The 20,417-nt window shown below is 58.7% G+C and overlaps 1 protein-coding gene across 5 annotated transcripts in view; it reads left to right on the top strand.

Moving 5' to 3' along the window:
- The first annotated feature begins 7,181 nt into the window (after window positions 1-7,181).
- Window positions 7,182-20,417, top strand: part of FGD3 (FYVE, RhoGEF and PH domain containing 3) — a 41,267-nt gene continuing 28,031 nt past the window's right edge. Inside the window, exons 1-3 of one of the 5 annotated variants that reach the window (XM_047830052.1) lie at window positions 7,182-7,324; window positions 15,719-15,836; window positions 17,012-17,534. In XM_047830052.1, coding sequence (XP_047686008.1) covers window positions 17,052-17,534 — 483 coding nt within the window. In that variant the 5' untranslated portion in view covers window positions 7,182-7,324; window positions 15,719-15,836; window positions 17,012-17,051. Of the gene's footprint in view, window positions 7,325-8,365; window positions 8,550-14,933; window positions 15,068-15,359; window positions 15,382-15,718; window positions 15,869-17,011; window positions 17,535-20,417 lie in introns of those variants that run through there. The other 4 variants (XM_047830047.1, XM_047830051.1, XM_047830049.1 and 1 more) reach the window with 4 other exon arrangements.

Below are 20,417 nucleotides of genomic sequence, written 5' to 3'. Positions count from 1 at the left end.
GTGCCTTTTTTAAGACTTCCTTCATCATCATACTATACTTTTCAGCACCCAAGCTTAGCACATGCTTGCGCGTGTGTGTGTGCGTGTGTGTGTGCATAAATGGCATTGTGTTTTTTGGATTTTGGCATCTGCACATTCATCGCCAGCATGTAAACATTCAAGCGATTTTCGTGAATTGATCTTGTGTCCGTGACTTGCTACTTCTAAGTGTTTTTGTAGATTCATGGGATTTTCTTAGACAAGCGTGTCATCTGCACACATGGACACGTTTATTCCTTCCATGTGCTCCGCTCTGATGAGCAACAACAGTGACATCCTCTCCCGTTCCCACCCTCCAGAGGTGTTGTGGGATGAACGGTGCCCCCCAAATTCATGTGCTGAAATCCTAACCCTCAATGCCTCACAATGTGACCGTATTTAGCGACTGAACCCTTAAAAAGCTAACTAGTTAAAATGAGGTCTTGTGTGTGGGCCCTAATCCAGTGTGACTGGTGTCCTTATAGGCAGAGATGTGGACACAGACATGCACGGAGGGACGACCCCGTGAGGACACGGGAGACGATGGCCATCTACGCACCAGGAGGGAGGCCTCAGGGGAGGCCGGCCCTGCTCACGCCTGCCTCCCCAACTTCCCTCCCCCGGGACTGGGGCAGATGCATTCCTGTGGTTTCTACGGTATTTTGTTACAGCAGCCGGAGCAGCCCCCACCACAGAGGTTTTGCCGCCCCAACTTCATGCCCAAGTTCTGCCTGTTGATTCACTTCGCCTAGAATAGCCTTTTCCATCTGGCTTCTTATGAGACGCATCCCTGTCGCTGGTGTATCAGTAGCTGAGTGATGTTTCCTGTTAGGACCGTTCCACACTTGGCTGATTCATTCTCCAGTTGGTGGACATTTGGGTTATTTCCAGTTTTGAGTTATTATGAACAAGGTTTCCACAGACATAGTGACCAGGTCTTTGTGGGGACAGGTGTTTTCTTTCCTCTTGGGGAGACCCCCCCCCGGGAGTGGGATTGCTGGGTCGTAGGCGGGTGTATGCCAAGTGCTTCTGTCACCCCTCATCCTGTCGGCACTTGGTACCATCAGCCTTGGACTTTGGCCACTCTGATGGGCATGGTGGTATCTCAGTATCTCGTGGAGGCTTTAATTTACGTTTCCCTGATGACGGTGCTGCTGAGCCTGTCCCTGTGTGCTCCTTGTCTGTTTAGACAACGTTTGTAAGCCAAGTGCCTGGTCTAGTCTATTCCTCAATTTATTTTTATCAGATTCTTTGTCTTTATTGGTTCATAGGAATTTTTTTTTAACTTTTGTATCATTTGACTAGTGTTTACTATCACACTAGAAAAATGTGACAGATAGAATGTCTAATGTAGGAAAGAGGGGCTAAAACATTGCCAGAGGTGAAAACTAACCTTAACATCTTCCTGAAAGGCAGTAGAAATAAAAGCAGGGAAAGAGAAAGGCACATTTCACAAGATTATTTCAGTAATAATATCTTGTCCCAGAGGCAACAAACAGCAAACTAGCCTTATTTTAAAACATGTATCCATAGGAATTTTTTATATATTCTGTACACAAGTCCTTTGTCAGATGGATGTATTACAAGTACTTCCTCCTACTCCGCAGCTCCCCTTTGGATAAGCACAAGCGTCATGTCGGTGACGTTTGGTTTGTCACGTTTTTTTCTGTGGTTTTTAGGCCCCAGACATCTGCGTGCCTTGAGGGCATAGGTGTCTCGCCTGCGTGTTTTTAGAAGCTCTCTAGTGCTCGCGGTTAAGACCGATCCGTCCCAGCTATTGTGTGTGAGGTGAGTGACGGCTGAAGTCCACCTGTCCGTGCGGTGTCCACTTGCTAACGCACACTTGTGAGGGGCTGTCCCGTCCCAGTGAGCGCTCACACCATCAGCCAAAACCAGCCGCCCACGTGCGCGTGACTGCAGTTCTGGACTCCCCATCCTGCTCGTTCATACGTTCCTCCATCCTGACCCGCCGACACTACCTGTCTTGTTTTAATTCAGTTTAATTTTGTTATTATAGGAATTATTTTACTTAATGAACTAAACCCTTTTACTTATTATAGAAACCTCTGCACTGTGGTAATGGACAGAAGCGCTTCCCCATTGTCAGCCATTCATATCTGTGATTTCCCTCCTACAGACACGGACATGTGTCACGTTCTTGCTCATCCGTGGGCACGAAGGACTGGCACGCGCAGGGGCCGCGGCACACAGGGCTGTGAGCCATTTCGTCATCGTTGTTTTGGTGGAGGCTCCAGATTGCCTTCCACGAGGTGCAGGGAGAGGGGTGCTCCCCAACCACTGTTTGCACCTGTTCAGGCCTCCCTTCTTCTCTGGGGTAGCAGTGCCCCCATCCTCTGCTCCCCCCTCCTCCTCCCCCATGCTTCCCCATCCTCCCCCATGCTCCCCATCCTCCTCCCCCGTGCTCCCCCATCCTCCCCCATACTCCCCATCCTCCTCCCCCCGTGCTCCCCATCCTCCTCCCTCGTGCTCCCCCATCCTCCCCCTGTGCTCCCCCATCCTCCCCTCCAGTGCTCCCCATCCTCCTCCCCCGTGCTCCCCCATCCTCCCCCATGCTCCCCCATCCTCCTCCCCCCGTGCTCCCCCATCCTCCCCCATGCTCCCCCATCCTCCTCCCCCCATGCTCCCCCATCCTCCCCCATGCTCCCCCATCCTCCTCCCCCCATGCTCCCCCATCCTCCTCCCCCCTGTGCTCCCCCATCCTCCCCTCCAGTGCTCCCCATCCTCCTCCCCCGTGCTCCCCCATCCTCCCCCATGCTCCCCATCCTCCTCCCCCCGTGCTCCCCATCCTCCTCACTCGTGCTCCCCCATCCTCCCCCCTGTGCTCCCCCATCCTCCCCTCCAGTGCTCCCCATCCTCCTCCCCCGTGCTCCCCCATCCTCCCCCATGCTCCCCCATCCTCCTCCCCCCATGCTCCCCCATCCTCCTCCCTGGTGCTCCCCCATCCTCCCCCTGTGCTCCCCCATCCTCTCCTCCAGTGCTCCCCATCCTCCTCCCCCGTGCTCCCCCATCCTCCCCCATGCTCCCCCATCCTCCTCCCCCCATGCTCCCCCATCCTCCTCCCCCCATGCTCCCCCATCCTCCCCCATGCTCCCCCATCCTCCTCCCCCCATGCTCCCCCATCCTCCCCCATGCTCCCCCATCCTCCTCCCCCCATGCTCCCCCATCCTCCCCCATGCTCCCCCATCCTCCTCCCCCCATGCTCCCCCATCCTCCTCCCCCCTGTGCTCCCCCATCCTCCCCTGCAGTGCTCCCCATCCTCCTCCCCCGTGCTCCCCCATCCTCCCCCCGTGCTCCCCCATCCTCCCCCTGTGCTCCCCTATCCTCCTCCCCCCTGTGCTCCCCCATCCTCCCCCATGCTCCCCATCCTCCTCCCCCGTGCTCCCCCATCCTCCCCCCGTGCTCCCCCATCCTCTCCCTGTGCTCCCCTATCCTCCTCCCCCCTGTGCTCCCCCATCCTCCCCCATGCTCCCCATCCTCCTCCCCCCGTGCTCCCCCATCCTCCTCCCCCCGTGCTCCCCCATCCTCCTCCCTCGTGCACCCCCATCCTCCCCCTGTGCTCCCCTATCCTCCTCCCCCCTGTGCTCCCCCATCCTCCCCCATGCTCCCCATCCTCCTCCCCCCGTGCTCCCCCATCCTCCTCCCCCCGTGCTCCCCCATCCTCCCCCTGTGCTCCCCCATCCTCCTCCCCCCGTGCTCCCCCATCCTTCTCCCTCGTGCTCCCCCATCCTCCCCCTGTGCTCCCCCATCCTCCTCCCTTGGGCTCCTTCGTGCTCCCCCCATCCTTCTCCATTTATCAAGTGTCAATATTTTGCCCTATTTGTGGTCTCCCCACATAGACAGGTAGGCTTTTTTCTCACAACCATTTTTTTTAAAAACGCAGCACTCACAACTAGAACATTCTGTGGCCAGTACTTCATCCCGTTTTAGAGACCAGCCGGGTCAGCCCATGAGGAGTCCTTGCCACCCCAGCCGTCAGCCAGGTGCTTCTCTGTACTGACCCAGGACCGTGCAGTCCACCCGACAGTGCTCAGGCCTTGGTTGTTTCCAGGCTTGCTCTTACCCACCCTGGTGCAGGGAGCCACCTGGCCCTCGCCACCACGCACCTGTGCGGTACACTCAGCACTGATTTTGGAGTGGTCAGTGCTGGGTCAAAGGGCAAATGTCCCCTTCCCTCGCCCCACCCATCCTGTGGAGGGGTCTCTGCTAACCTGACGGGGAGAGAGGGTACGTGGGTGTGGGCCGTAGCTGTCCCATCACATGTGTGGCAGGCCACTTAGATTTCCTTTTCTGTGAGCTATCAGCTTCTGGATCATTCCACAGCCCACACATCCCTCATTCCTCACCAGGACTAAATGACGGAGGTGACTCATCCAATGGAGGCCAGCTGTCTGAATCTTGAAGAAGACACAAAACTGAGCCAAGTTGCAATGAGACGAAGTGCGGGCTCAGTGGAGGCCCTGCACGTGAAAACAGCAGACAGATGGCTCTGCGTCCAGTGACCGTCTTTACCACCTGTGTCCCTCACGTTGCCTCCCTGGTTAAAGTCATTCAGGACATGAAAGGCTGTGAGAAGCATGATTCTGAGGGAAAACAGCGTGGCTCATGGTCCCACAACACGATCGTTCCATCCATTAAAACATTAAATATTGATTTTGGAATAATTTTAGAGGCACAGACGAGTTGCAGAGACAATACGAGGGGCTGCTGGGTAGCCTGGACACAGCTTGTCCCAATGTCCACGTCCACACAGTGGGCTCCGTTTGTCCAGAAGCTTAGCTTGGGGGAAATGCCACTGGCCACAGACTCAGGTTTTACCCACATCCGATGTGGGGCACCATAATGTGTTTAGTAAACATGGAATTTTAATGTTTGTGCCCAGAAATCTATCAAAGGACAGGAGAGAGAATTTGGTTATCTTGGCAAGTTTTTTTTCTTTACAAAGAAAGAAACACTTTAATTCCGGATGTTTTCAACAAGGGGCAGGACTGGAGGGGTTACAGGGCTCCCACCGTCCAGGGCTGGGTCATGTGAGCAGCGCCCGTGGAGGGTGGGTGCATGGAAGACGGGAAGGCATGTGCGGCCTTCCCCCAGAGAGCCTTGGACCCCGTGAAGCCCTCTGGGCTCACCGAGAGTGAGCAGCACAGAACGGGTCTTCACCGCCATCAGGGAGCCCTTCCGGGTTGAGGCCCCAGTTTGGTCTGTTGGGCCACTGATTAAATCATTGGATAGAGAAATAGTGCCTTAAAACAAGACTGCCTGTTGATGTCTCTCCCCTGTGGCCTGACACCCTCTGACCTTAGGTCACCCCTGGCCCTTTTTCCTGATGACCGCAGTATATCACCTATCACTGCATAACAACCTAAACCACGTGGCTTAAAATGACAGTAAACACTTATCAATTCTATTGGCGTTGGTGGGTCAGGAATTTAGGTGCAGCCTGGCTCTGGTCAAGGTCTCTGGTGAGGCGGGGGCTGCAGTCTCACCTGACGGCTGGACAGGCAGGGATCCACTCCCTCATTCTCCCTCGAGGCAGGCTGGTGCCGGCTGCTGCCTAAGGGTCCTCACCACGTGGCAGCGGCTCCCCCAGAGCCAGCGGCCCAGGAGGGAAAGGCAGACCTGACCTTGGAGGTCGCCCTCTTCGTTTCTGGTGTCCCCGTGGCATGTCACCGGGTCAGCCCCAAGCAAAGGGCACAGGTGTGCAGTGAAGGAACACCCAGATGTGACTGTTCCCTGGCCATCCTGGGAGCCGGCTGTCACAAGTGTGTTCCTTGTTGGACGGTGCCACCTCCCTGGTTGACATGCCTCCCCCGCCGCCGCCCGCCACAGGATGCTCTCCAGCCAGGCCGCACCCCACTGCACTTTTTGTTCATCACTCTTGGGTCTTTATACCTGGCCTGCTGCCGTGCCGTGTGCCCTCATCCCTGCCTTCTTAGGCCACTTGTGTGCAGCAGGGCTCCGGGCCTGGGTCCTCAGGTCCTGATGGGGTCCCACAGCCAGTGTCCTGGCTCAGGGATGTCAGCGGGCAAGGGCCACGCTGGGGGAAGGTGGCAGGTGCTGCTCTTGCCACACCTGAGCCGGGAGCATCTGGAGGGTCCCCCTGCCACGGGCCAGGCCCTCGTTCCACCCAAAAACCCCACGTACCCCGTATTCTCTCCATCTTATGGCGCAGGAAGCGGGGCTCTGAGAGGTTCTGTGGCACAGAGCTCTTGGCCCGAGAGCCGGGACGTGAGCCCAGGTGCCGGTGCGACACCGGCCACCGTCCTTTCACCTGCCGGGTGGGGCAGTTCTGAGTCCTCAGTGAGGTGGCGGCTGGGGAAGGGGGGCACACAGAATGCACACCTGCCTCAGTCTTCACGTTCCCGGAAGGAAGTGTACCTGCGTCCATGCACACGGCGGCCCCCGCTGCGGGCTGACCTCGGTCGGCACCTTCCTCACAGACTCTCTTAGACCTCAGCTTAGAAGGAAGGCTATCTGGAGGTAAAGCCTGACCGCCCCCAAACAGCAGGGCATGGGAGCGAGCGTGCTGTGTAGACCCCACTGGGGAGCCACGTGAGCTGTGGGGATGCACGAGGCAGGTCTTCGTGGGCCAGAGAACCCCGTTAGCTGCCCCTTTGCTCATTTCCTCACCCTCACACGTTGCCTGTGTGTGCAGTGCTGCCCCGGGGGGCTCCACAGTGACCCCTGGCCAGCAACGAGGACATCAAGGTTCAAAGAATCACTTTGTCTCTAAAGGAGCATCATGGCGGGATGAAGAAGCCACCATTGGATGGCGGGCAGAACTCGTGGCCCGAGCTCTAGGACTCCACGTCTCAAGTATTTACTCCCCGAGGTCACGGAGTGTCGTGGGTAGGGTGGGCCCTTTTCACCGTTCCTCTGATGGTCTGTCGGCCCCTCCTCTCAGCTAGGGGACCCCACTGCTCATGTCTGTTGGACACCCCAAGATCGTGTGCTTGCAGATCTGTGCAGAAAAGCCCACAAGGCGAGCTGGAGGCAGGAAGTCTGGGGCCTCCGCCACGTCCGTGCCCAGAACAGTTCAGGGCACTGTGAAGCCACCACAAGCCACGGTGCAGAGGCTTGGCAGGGCCTGGACAGCTCTCCAGCCGGTTCAGGCTGTACTTTCACAGAAGAGGCAGCTGGGGAACCAGTGAGCTTGGGCGTGTGACGACGCGGAAATGCAAAGGCAACGTCTTTGGTGACCTGTATTGCAAAACTAGCAAAAGGAAGTTGTGTTCGCTGCTGCCTGAGGTCCGCCCCGGACAGAAGCACACACTCCCACGGAGAGCAGGTGAGTGGTTCCAGCTCCGGGGTCTTCGCCGGCCCCCGCAGCCTGTGCTGGTGCTGCACAGGGCACTCCTGGGGACAAGGGTGTTCAGAGCAGGGGCCGTTTGGGGTCGGTGGCTCCAAGGCAGGAACCGTGTGGTGGTGCGTGAGCAGCGTGTCGTGCGCACTCCTCTGCCTCCTGGGGGCCTGTTTGTGAAGAACCAGGGTGCTATGGGCCGCATCCAGCGGCAAGCACGCCGTTTGCCAGGACAGCACTCGGCATCGTCTGGGGCTGCTCAGACTGGCTGAGGTGAACGGAGCCCGGGAGGGGCCGGGGTCTGAGCCCGACCTGGCTCAGGGTGACCGCCCCCCTCCGTGGGTCCGGCCTGCACATTTGTCCCTGAGGCCCTGGCCAGTGCTGGTCTTCCCTTGCCTGGGCTTAGGAGGGGTGGGTGGTCCCAGACACAGTCCCCGGGCGGGTAGGCCTTCCCACAAAATGTGGCTCTGGAAGGTTCTGCAACCTGCAATTTAGATGCTGACAGGGCTTGGCTGTGGCGGCCCTACTGGGGAGGAGGACCCCCTGGGAACCCCACACGGCTGACTCCTGGGTGGGGGCACACCACAGGTGGCTGTGGGTGGAGCCAGACGCCAGTGTGTTTGTGCAGAGCAGGAGTGTGTCCAGGGGCACAGCTGCGCCCTGAGCACCCAACTCCCGGGGCCCTCTGGGCTTGCAGTCGACTGGCTGACTACTCAGCCACTTGGGCAGGAGAGGAAACAGGGAGCTTTGGGCCTCGGCCTTGGGCCCAACTCAAACCTTCGGAGCCTGACAGCTTAGCCGGGTGGGGCCGGGTGCGCAGGGAGGAAGTGGTTTGTCTCCAGCTGGGTGTTTGCAGGATGTTGAGGGCCCTGGTTCCCCTCCTCAGGGCTGATGTCCGTCTCCCCACAAAGCCCAGCACCTCCTACAGTTCAGGGGCCTCCGAAACTGGATGGGCCCATATGCCCTGACACGCAGAGGCCTGAACCTCAGTTGGTCTGCTGAGGCCGGAGCTCAGACGGGTTAAACGAGGCTCTGAGGACACACGGATCATTGCTGCCCTGAGCCCCTCAAGATCCCAGGATTGGGGCTGTCCTTGGACTCAGAACGGTGACAGTGGTGCACCTGCTGGCCCAGTGCTGGGAGCACCTGCCCCAGGTGGATTCTGAGGATTTCCACTGACACATGACGAAAGTGAGGCACCTCAGTAAAGGAGGTGAATATGGAAGTCAAACCGTAGGACAGATGTGAAGCCCAGCCTTGAATGGGGCGTCACCCACCTGCACAGCCCCCTAGCTGCCCACAGCTGGGAGACCCATTCTGTCTGCAGCCCTAAGATTCTACCTCCTCCATCTCCAGGCGCATGACCTGGTTCTCTGAATGGCCAGGTTGATGCTCGTTTGCCCTGTTTCTTCCATCAGGGACGCTGTTCCCTCTGGCTGGGATGCTGTTCCCTCTGGCTGGGACGCTGTTCCCTCTCTCTGGAACACTGCTCCCTCTCTCTGGGATGCTGTTCCCTCTGGCTGGGACGCTGTTCCCTGTCTCTGGAACACTGCTCCCTCTCTCTGGGATGCTGCTCCCTCTCGCTGGGACGCTGTTCCCTCTGGCTGGGGTGCTGTTCCTTCTGTCTGGGACTCTGTTCCCTCTCTCTGGGACGCTGTTCCCTTTGGCTGGGACACTGGTCCCTCTCTCTCAGATGCTGTTCCATCTCTGGGATGTTCCCTCTGGCTGGGGTGCTGTTCTCTCTCTCTGGGACACTGTACCCTCTCTCTGAGACACTCTTCCCTCTCTGAGACGCTGTTCCCTCTGTCTGGGATGCTATTCCTTCTGTCTGGGATGCTATACCCTCTGTCTGGGATGCTATTTCCTCTCTGGGATGCTGTTCCCTCTGGCTGGGACACTGTTCCCTCTATCTGGGTTGCTGTTCACTCTCTGAGACGCCATTCCCTCTGGCTGGGGTGCTGTTCCCTCTCTGAGACGCCATTCCCTCTGGCTGTGGTGCTGTTCGCTCTCTGAGATGCCATTCCCTCTGGCTGGGGTGCTGTTCCCTCTCTGAGATGCTGTTCCCTCTGGCTGGGGTGCTGTTCCCTCTCTGAGATGCTGTTCCCTCTGGCTGGGGTGTTGTTCCCTCTCTGGGATGCTGTTCCCTCTGGCTGGGGTGTTGTTCCCTCTCTGGGATGCTGTTCCCTCTGGCTGGGATATGTTCCTTATCTGAGGTCTCGCATATGATGGTGATGATTGGTCGTGTAGGTGTCCAGTCAGGTGGATGGTGACTGACCTTTCCGGAGTGCTCTGCAGGCTCTGACGGGCCCACATGAATGAAGCCGTGGGCGCCCAGGACATGGCACTCTGGCTCACCCAAGTGAGCGGGTTTGGGAAGGTGAATACGCTGCCTGATGTCCCTTTCCCACAATTACCTGGCAGGTCACTCACTGCACAGAGACCTGTTGTCATGGGGAGGGCTCCACCGGGGCAGCAGGGACAGTGACCGCAGGTGGGGATTCGTGGGGAGGCCTCCCCAGGGCGGTGTGGACCCGGGTGGGACCGGGGTGCACGCACACAGGGTGGCTCTTGGGAGCGCGGGGCAGGGTTTCCGTGAGATAGCTTTGGGAATGTGCACGTCTGCCTGTTTCACTAGATGTTTTAGTGAAAATTTCAGATATAATGAAAGGTAGGGCCACACATACCCCAGAAGCAGGTGGCTCAGTGCAGCACCAGAAGTTGGTGGCCCACCCCCAGCACGCAACCCTGCCACACAGCCCGGCGCCCGCATGGGCCTACACACCGGTGGGAACGCCGGGCCTTCTCCCTGCAGCTGTGTGATGGCTGGCAAGGGCTGCAGCGTGCAGTGACGGTGAATACCAACAGCAGGAAACAGAAGTACGCGCGTATACAGAAAGTTCAAGGGGAAAACAAAATAGGAAGGAAAAGGAAACAGTAAGTAGAGGCAGCGGAGGTGGTCGGTTTTGCAGGCACAGCCAGACCCGCGTGCTGTGCGTCCCATGCGAGTGCCGTACACCTGCGTGGCGTGGGTCCCACAGGCCGTTTGTCCTGAGTGCCGTGTGTCTTGGGCGTGCGCCGTGCACCTGCGTGCACCGTGCTGTGCGTCCCACAGGCAGTTTGTCCTGCGTGCCATGCGTCCCTTGCACATGCCGTACACCTGCGTGCCGGGTGTCACGCATGCTGTGCGTCCTGGGTAACGTGCGTTCTGGGCATGTGGGTCCCCTGTGCCAGGTGCCCCGCGTATCGTGCGTCCCATGCGCGTGCGTCCTGCGAGCCGTGCGTTCTGTGCGCATGCGTCTCGCGCGCTGCGTTATCAGCGTCCCGTGCGTCTCGTGCGTGTGTCACACACCTGCGTGCCGCGCACCTCTCATGCTGTGCATCCTTGCGCGTGCGCCCCGCATGCTGTGCATTCTGTGCGCATGCGTCCCCCGGGCCATTCAGCAGCTTGCGGTGCGCACCTTGTGCCGAGCGTCCTGTGCGCTTACCGTACACCTGCGTGCTGTGCGTCCTTCCTGTGCTGTGCGTCCATCAGGTCCACACTCCCCCACTCAACCCCGGGTCTGTGTCAGCGTCCCCCCTCCCCATTTGTGTCAGCCATTACCAAGTGTGCCCCCCCCCCAGGTCTGTCAGGATTCCCCCCAGGTCTGTGTCACAGTCCCCATCCCCCCGTCTGTTCGAGCCCCAGGACCAGGTCGGGGGGCGGGGGGCAGAGCAGCAGAGCAGTGGCTTAGCAGCAGCAGGTCAACAGGTTTTCAGGCAGCTGGCTCTGGGCCAAGCTCTCACCACAACCGCGTGTCCCCACGGGCCGAGGGGCTTCCGGGGTGTGGAGAAAAGGCCAAGGCACAGCGGGGGAGTAGGTTTTAGGTGCTTTTGAATCACTGTTGTCTCGACTCTGGTTCATACAACTTCTGATAGGATTTTCCAAAACACACCTTTTTTAAAAAACTGTGTGTGTGTGTGTGTGTGTGTGTGTGTGTGTGTGGTAAAATACAGCTGACATAAAGTTTGCCATCCAAGCCACTCTAAAGGTCTGGTTCAGTGGCATTAAGTGTATTCACATCTTTCTCCAACCATCCCCACCATCCATCGTCCAGAACATTTTCATCCAAACTGAGACTTAGAAACACGAACTGCCCTGGCCCCACCACCACTGCCTCCGGCCCCGGGGTCCACCATCCATGTTCTGTCTCTGTGATTTGACGACCCCAGGGACCTTGCGTGGGTGGAATCACACGGGGCATGTCCTTCTGTGACGGGCTCACCGCCCTCAGCATCATGTCCTCAAGGCCCATCCGTGAGGTAGCAGGTGTCAAGGTCTGTCTCCTCTTGCTGGCAAGTTATGTTCTGTCACACAGCCCCACCATGTGCTGTTTATCATCCCCCGTGACCACTTGGGTTGCTTCTCCTTTTTGACTCTTGTGAATACTGCTGTTGTGAACATGGGTGTGCAAGTACTCGTTCAAGTCTCTGCTTTCAGTTCTTCTGGGAGGAAAGCATTCTTGAGGACAAGACGCATTCGTGTTGGAATCGGCATTGAAACAAAAGCATGTCTCTAAGAAAGGCTGCAGCCCACCCAGGACCCTGTTGGGACCATCCAGTCCCCAGGCGGCTGCCCACACGAGCATCCCAGTGCTAGGGTGACAGGGAGCTCTAACTTCCTTTCTGTTTTCCCACAACTTCTAAGTTTTCTGGAAAGGATGCATCAAACCATTTGCAAAAGTGCAGGAACTTTGAGTCAGGATGTAAGCTGGTGTGGGCATCCCAGCAGGCAGGGACAGCACCGTGTCGATCTGTCTCCTTTCCTCTGTGCTCAGCTTGCCCTGGTGGCCCCGCCCGCCTCCAAGATCCCACTGACCCCAGACGCGTGCCAGGGCCTGCGTGTGCTCAGCAGACGGGACGGAGACCGCAGGCTGAGGCCCCAACACAAGTGCCTGACCTGGAGCGGAGCACCCCCGGGTCACGGGCCTCTCTCACTGGCAGCTCGTGGGTTCTGCAGCCATGTCTCCCCGCCTGGACCCGCGTGCAGGTGTGGTGGCACAGAGGTTCCTGGTGCCGCCCCATGGTATTTTCAGTCTCGTTCGGGTCACCTGCTGCAGGTGACCAACCACTTGAGCTTGGTGGGGGAGAGAGCAGCCCCACTGAATATCTCGCATAGTTTTGGGGCTGGCAGGGTGCTGCCAGGTGGCTCTCACTCAGGGTTTCTCTGGGGCCAGTCAGGGCTGGGACAGTTCCAGAGGCTTCTCTGGCTCACGCCTCTGGCGGCTGCTATTTGACAGGGTGCCAGGTGCCAGACGGCAAGAGACAGAGATGGTGGTGGTTCCAGCAGGGGTTCCTGTGCTGCTCCTGAGGAGCAGACCTCGCCACAGGGGAAACTAAGCAGCGGGCGGCCCTGTGGTCCATCTGCAGGACCGTCCCTGCCTGTCTCGGGCAGTACTAGGGCCCCAGGCCCGGGACGACAGCGTTCATGCCGCCCCGTCTGCTGGCTGCCGTGGTGGAGACACTTAAATGGTCCCCAGCACCCTGCAGAGAGGGGGACATTTGATCTGTCCGTACTTCCACATTGCCCAAACCTCCCCCAGCCCCAGTGTTGGCGCCTTCTCTGCTGGGTAGTGGCAATCTTGGCTGTCAGGGGCCCTGGACCCTGGCTGAGTCCTGCATAGGTGCAGGAGCCAGCCTCACTCAGCTGGGGGGACTCGGGGCTTCTAAGGGGAGAGCCAGGGCCTGCTAGAGATGTGTCACCTCCCGTGGTGACACCCCCCGCCCCCCCCCCAGGCCCTGGACATGTCAGAATGAGCCCAGAGCCCAATCCGGGGTTCAGAGCGGCGTGTCTGGATAGAGGCTCCCAGGTGCTGCTTGTCTGAGACCCAGAGCATCACCCACCTTGGTGACTGGTGACTGTGACTGAGCAGGTGTGCAGAAGTGCTCGGCACAGCTTCTGGCATGTGGTGTGTGTGTGTGTGTGCACGTGTTGTGGAAGCATGCGTGTGTGTGTGTACACGTGTGTTCCCTCCCCGAAGCCGTCTGGTCCCCTGAGCAGCGTGGAAGGCGGGCGGCACCTGGGCTGGCCTTCCCTGACCTTGGCCTCAACAAGGCAGCGGGGAGACCAGTCCTGAGGTGAGCAAGGTCGTGGGCTGCATCCCAGGGCTTCCCGAGTCAGAGTGGGGGGCGGTGCTCTGCGTTCCCTGAAGGACGCGTTGATGTTGAGCCTTGGGCTTTCCTGTCTGGCTGAGCTGCTTCCTGCCACTGCCCTTGGAAGAAGGGCCTTCGTGGCCCAAGGGCCTCTGGGGGAAGAATGCAGCCCACTCCCCCGGAAGGGAATGCCCAGGTGGGCACCAGTGCTGCCGGAGCCTCCCTAGGCCACGGGCCTGGCCCTGTGCTCTGGCTGACTCTCCGTCCCTCCTGGAATAAGGAAAATGGCACTTGGGGACATTGACTTGCCGAGCTGGAGCAAGTCAGAGGCATCACCATCTGGGCGGTGTAACCGACACAGGGAACTGCCCGTGTTCAAAGCGCACAACCTGATGTTTCCACACGCGTCCGTACCTGTGAATCGGTCTCCCCGGTCACAACAATGAGCCGCCCGGCATCCCAGACCGCAGGGTAGCGTGCGTCTCCCGGAACTCTGTAGATGGAGCAGCAGATGAGGACCTTCCCTCGTGTCCATCTGCTTCCACCCTGCACGGTGTTTCCAGAGCCATCCGTGCAGTTGGCAGGCGTTCTCTTTCCCTCGGTGTTCTGGAAAGCTTTGTGTTGAGTTGATATCATTTCTTCCTTAATGTTGGACAGAATTCACCAGAGAGGCTCTGTAAGCCTAGAGTTTTCTCTGTGGAAAAATGTTTAAGTGCACGCTTTTCTTGTGCTTGGCGTCGACGGAGCTGCTTAGATCCGTGGATTTACAGCTTCTATTAAATCAGGAAACACTTTGGCCATGATTTCCTCAAGCATTTCCTGCTCAATCCCTTTTTTTGGCCTGCAGTTATATACACGGGGAGTGCAGGTACATGCACACTGTGCCGCTGGGTTTTTCCACATCCCGCTATCTCTGTGATTCGGTCGGGATGGTTTCTGTTGCCCACAGCGGATCCGCTCCTGGAAGACAGTCGTGCGCGCCCCCCTCTCCGCTGACCTTGTGCACGGAGTAGGACGTGCGCCCGCAGCTTCCCTGGTCTGTGCTCTCATCACCGGTTGTGAACGTTGTTCAGGGACGCAGTGACGCTGCGTGTAAATGGGGGCTTCCTGGGACCTGAGCAGGGCTCCCCGTGGGGACCGCATGGCCCAGCCCGCACCCGTGCCATGCCCTCCAGCGGCTCCTCCTCGGTCTCGTGGCGCCCTCTCGCGTGCTCTGAGCCATCCTTGGGGGCCCTGCAGCGCTCTGCTCCCTGACGGGCTCTCCTTCCAGCGCTCTGCCTGGTGACCACCACCTCCTCTTCTCCTGGACTGTCACCCAGGTCCCTGTCCCGCTGGGTGACTGCACGCAGTGCCGGTTCCCACCTGCTGGGGGCGCTGTGCTCTGCCGCCCGGTGGAGGCTGTCTCTCCACCCCGACCAGAGGCAGGACAGCCTGAGGTGGGGTTGCGGAGGCTGCACCTGGTGCGGGACGACCCGCTGGACACAGGGAGGCCTAGCCTGCCGCCCGCATTCCAGCCACGCGTTGGCAGGGCTCTGTCCTGAGTGTCTGCTGGAACCTGAGTTTGTCTCCGAACGGCGAGCACAACGCAGGCTGGAAATCTTGGTATTTCCCCACCCCCCACCCCCCCCCCCCACCCCCCCACCCCCCCACCCCCCAACTACATCAAGCGATCCGGAGCGTGGCAGCCAGGGTGTGCGTCCCTGCTGTGGCCTGGTGTCCCTTAGGGAAAGGTCCGCTCGGGAGCAGTCCCACCACACGGAAGCCAGCTACGCAGGTGGCAGGTGCCTTAGGCAGAGCTGGTGCCTCAGGACTTTGCCCTGAGGTCTTCCTGCCCTGAAGCGCCGCGGAGGGGAGGGCCAGGCCCTGGATGCCTGTTGGGTTTTGTGTGAGAGCCAGAGGGAGCTGCGTCTCCACCGGTGGGTCTTTAGCCTAGTCTCTCGGGGGAGGAGGGGAGGGGGTGCAGAAACTGCTTGCTGGCCGCTGGGCTGACTGTGGGCGTGAGCCCTGGGCGCCGCGTCTGGGGGTGTTGGGAGGGTGCCCGCCGGCTCTCTGCACACCGGGTGCGACCCTGACTCCGAGGCGTCAGTCCTGGCCCTCGAGGCGCCCCTGTCCTCCCTCCGCCTGTTGGAGGGTTGGCCGTGCTGGGCGGGGTGGTGAAGCTGCCCTTACACCCGCTGCCTTTGGAGCCGGCCTGGCATCCTGGCATCGGGGGAGCCGCGGTTTCATGCTCCCTCTCCCACCGTGTTGTTTCAGGACCCCCACTTCTAACGTGATGGGCAGGAAGGAGACTTTCGGCCAGTCCCTCTCACGCCGGCTTCTGGCCTGAGCCGCCGACCGTGACCCGGAAGGAGTGCAGCCAGCAAGGAGCCAGGTGCGGAGCCCTCACTGGGAACCTGGGGCCAGGTAAGTGGGGCATGAGGAAGGTTTGGGGAATGTCATCTCCCCTGGCCCAGCCCCACCCTCCCAGACTGGCACCTGACTCCCTCTCCTTCAGGAGAGGTGGGAGGTGAAAGCAGGAAGTAGCTCCAGGGTGCTCTGGTGGGCGCGGGGGAGGGGGGGGGGCGAGGAATCTGGGGCAAAGCCCTGGCCTCCTTGGCCCCGGGTCTGTGGAAGGTGCCTGATCACCTGTCAGACACGCAGCCCCAGTGATGCCAAGGAGGGTCCCCTCAGAACTACATCATGGGGTACACAGCACCCAGAAGCCAGAGCACCTCGCAGACTGCTGGTGACCTCATGACCGTGACTTTTGTGCACATAGTTTAAATGTATGGAGCAGTGGCTGGCTTCACACTGCGGCACTCCTTCTCTCCCTCCTCCCTTCCCTCCCTCCTCCCTTCCCTCCCTCCTCCCTTCCCTCCTCCCTTGTCTCCCTCCTCCCTTCCCTCCCTCCTCCCTTGTCTCCCTCCTCCCTTCCCTCCTCCCTTCCCTCCCTCCTCCCTTGTCTCCCTCCTCCCTTCCCTCCCTCCTCCCTTGTCTCCCTCCTCCCTTCCCTCCTCCCTTCCCTCCCTCCTCCCTTGTCTCCCTCCTCCCTTCCCTCCCTCCTCCCTTCCCTCCCTCCTCCCTTCCCTCCTCCCTTCCCTCCCTCCTCCCTTCCCTCCCTCCTCCCTTCCCTCCCTCCTCCCTTCCCTCCCTCCTCCCTTCCCTCCTCCCTTCTCTCCCTCCTCCCTTCCCTCCCTCCTCCCTTCCCTCCCTCTTCCCTTTTCTCCTTTTCTTCTTCCCTTCCCCCTTCCCTCCCTCCTCCCTCCACTCTTCCTTCTCTCCCTCCTTCTCTCCTTTCCTTCCTCCCCTCCTTTCTTCTTCTTTCCCTCTGTGTCTCTTCTCCTTCCTTTTTTTTTTTGATGTAAAAAAATTTTATTTTAAAAATAAAATGTTTTCCATTTGGTATTCTCTAAAAGTCTGTCTGGATAGGGCCTACCTGGAGCTGTGTGGGCTGTTCACTCCACACTCAGTCCCCTCCCACCTCCTCCCTTCTCTGGGGGGACATGCCTGTGCCCATGGACTGGTCCATGCCTGGCTGGCACTGACCCTGCTGATTTCCTCCCACAGGAAGCCCCTGGCTGGTCCCCCACAGAGCTCAGCTTTGAGGATGGAGTCAGGAGAGGGGTCTTCAACAGCCCCGACCCCTGCTGCTGCCCTGGAGGAGCCGAACATCGGGCCTGACTGCTCTTCCCCGGGGCTGCCAAGGGCAGCCCCAGGGAAGTTCCAAGCACTGCCCCTTGGGCCCAGAGCCCCCCGCAAGGACCCTGACCCCGGGAGTCCCGGCAGCCCGACCGCAGGGGACAGGCCCCCGGATGCAGGCCCCGCGGGGGACCCCAGTGGTAGCGCTAAGATCCCTAATCGCGACAGTGGGATCGACAGTCCATCCTGCAGCGTGGCCGGCGAGCACTTTCCCTGTGAGGAGGGTGGTGAGGCCGGCCTGGGCCCCATGGTCCCGGGGCTACACCCAGAGGCAGCCCCAGAAGGTGGGGCCCTGCGGGAGGAGGCCGACAGCGATGATGTGGGCGAAGGTAGCGGTGAGGAGCCAGACACTGAGAACAGCCCGCCGGGGGCCCGTGCGGACACAGCCAAGGTAGGCCACCCCACCTCCAGGCAGCAGGGGTCTTCTGAAGGGTCTTGAGGGTCACGGTGGCATCGCTCCCGCCTGGTTCCAGTAGTGGCTGCACGTCAGCACGCTCAGACAGGCCCTGCAACAGGTCAGTGGGCAGGGCAGGGGCCCCAACACCTCAGGCGGCAACCTCACTATCGAGCCTAGGTTAACATGTCCACACGGTGGCACGGGGACCCCACCCCGGTGGCCGTGACGGTGCTGATGGAACCACCACCACACCCTTCACCAGGACTGGCTGCCCGCCTGGCAGAGCCCCTGTGAGGAAGGCAGCATGAGTGTCCCCTGTGCTAGGAATGGGGAGCCCCAAGGTCACCGTGGAGCATGGCAGGGGCGGGAGGAGAGCCTGGGCACAGGAGCCGAGCCCTGTGCAGATGCTCCGGGAAGGAGATATGCCCACAACATGGCGGGTGTGCTGTGACAGACCCACCTGTGTCCTGTCAGCATCTCGGGCTCTGGGCGCCGTGCGGGGACGTGTGGGGATGGGGAGATGAAGCAGGGGGCCCTTGGCTCTGAGAGACGCCTGTGCGTGGGGAGGGTGGCACAAGCGACCGGGTCCTACGAGAAGCCCAGGTGACCCCTGGTTGAGGTGACCCCCGACCTTGTGGCCCCGGTGGAGGGGACCCCCAGCCTGCTGGCCCCGGTGGAGAGCCTACTGGCTAACGTGACCGAGACAGAAGACAGGCCTGGAGGGTGAGGGGTCACCACGCGCCCTCGCTGTTGTGAGCCAACTTTTCGGGGGCAGGCGGGAGCTGTGGTTTAATCTGGTTTTGTTACTGTTCGGGTGTGGTAATGCCAACCCATCAGGAGGCGGCAGCCGTTGAAAAAGATGGTGGGGAGTCTGGCTGGCTCGGCCAGTAGAGCACGTGAGTCTTGATGTCCAGGTTGTGCGTCAGGCCCCACGTTGAGCGTGGAGCTTACTTAAAAACGGATGGTTTGTTACTTAGAGTTCCCAAGAAGAGGAGCAGGCCGGGCCACGGGGCCACACGGGCAGGACCAGAGTGGGTCAAGAGGCAGAGGGGGTGAAAATTGTGGCAAGTACACATTGTGGTTTCTGTGGGAAGGAACGGGAGAAGCAGGGTGAGCAAGTTTGGATTGGCCAACTTGAATGACCTTAGTGTGCCCTGGGCACAGACGTGTTCCCAGATGTCTGGATCAGCGTGGCCTGGCTTGCATGTGAAAGACACGATTGCACGTGGGTCCTTTATATCTGCAAGAAACAGCCAGACCTGGGAGGGGCCCTTGCTGTGGGGTCAGCAAGGTCCCAAGATGTCCAAACACCTGAAATACAGAAAATAGGGGCATCTGGGTGTCTCACTTCGTCTCAGGTCACGATCTCACCATTTGGGAGTTTGAGCCCCACGTGGGGCTCTCCTTCAGTTCTCTGTCCCCTTCCTTCTCTGCCCCTCCCCCACTCGTGCATGCGACGTCTCTTTCTATGTCAGAAATAAATAAAATGTTTAAAAAAATTAAATGCAGAAAATAAATGATGTGGTTACTAAGGACCACACCACCTGTGGCTCTCAAGGTGTGTCTGGGGTGCTGGGAGCAGGTGCAGACCCCAGGCTTGTCCCATCCTGCCCATACGGGCTCTGGGGGTGTGCCCGGGGCCAGGGGCTTGCTGGAGAAGGCCCAGGTCTTCGTGTCTCTAATACGGAGATGCCAACCCTTCTGGGTTTGTCTGCCTTCTCCATCCTGGGTGTCTGGTTAGAACATCACACACTGGCCCATCCTTGGTGTGAGGCACTGGACCAGAGCCCTGGGACCCTGTGCCTCACGTCCCCCCACCCAGGTAGAGTGAGGGCATGCTGATGTGGGAGTGTCACACACATCAAGTCAGCCTTTATTATGTGGAGGAAGTCCCCGTTTATTCATAGTATGTTGCTTTTATCACAAAGGGTATTGCATTTTATCAAATGCTTCTTCTGTGTCAATTAAGATGATCAGGTGGGGTTTTTCATTCTGTGAATGTTGTGTGTTGAATGTTGATGGATGGAAGCACTCTGGCATCCCAGAATAAATCTCTCTTGGTCATGGCATATGATCCTTTTAGGTAGTGTTGAATGAAATTTGCTACTGTTCTGTTGAGGACTTGCGCATCAGTGTCCTTTAGGGAGGTTGCTCTGTAGCCTCCTTATAAAGTCTTTGAGTGGCCTTGGTATCAGGGTAATGCTGGCCTCACAGAGCTCAGCTATGTTCTCTCCTCTTTATTTTTTTTTTAAGTTTTTATTTTATTTGGGGGGATGGGGAGAGAGAGAGAGAGAGCGCACACACACACACAATTGGGGGAGGGGCAGAGAGGGTGGAGGGAGCGCGAATCACAAGCAGGACCCTTGATGTCGCCACAGAGTCCCACGCAGGGCTGGATCCCATGAACTGCAAGATTATGACCTGAGTCGAAATCCAGAGTCAGATGCTTAGCAGACTGAGCCCCCCAGGCACACCTGTTCTCTCCTCTTCAATTCTTTGGAAGCATTTGAGAAAGACTGGTATTAATTTTCCAATGAAATCATCTGGTCCTGGGCTTTTCTTTTTTGGGAAGTTTTTTATTTCTTAGCCAATCTACTTACTCATTGTTGGTCTATTCAGATTTCCTATTTCTTCATGACTCAGTCTTGATGTGTTTCTAGGAATTTATCCATTCTTGTAGGATGTCCAGTTTGTTGGAGTATAAATGTTAATACCAATCTCTTGTGATCCTTTTTATTTCTGTGACATCAGTTGTAATGTTTTCTCTTTTATTTCTGATATTAGTGATTTGAGTCTTCTCTCTTTATTTCTTAGTAATTTAGCTAAGAGTTTGTCAATTTTGTTGACCTTTGCAAAAAACAACCCTTAGTCTTGTTG

The sequence above is a fragment of the Prionailurus viverrinus genome, chromosome D4 (assembly GCF_022837055.1).
Source record: "Prionailurus viverrinus isolate Anna chromosome D4, UM_Priviv_1.0, whole genome shotgun sequence".
NCBI lineage: Eukaryota > Metazoa > Chordata > Mammalia > Carnivora > Felidae > Prionailurus > Prionailurus viverrinus.
This window is presented reverse-complemented; position numbering and strand designations above follow the sequence as displayed.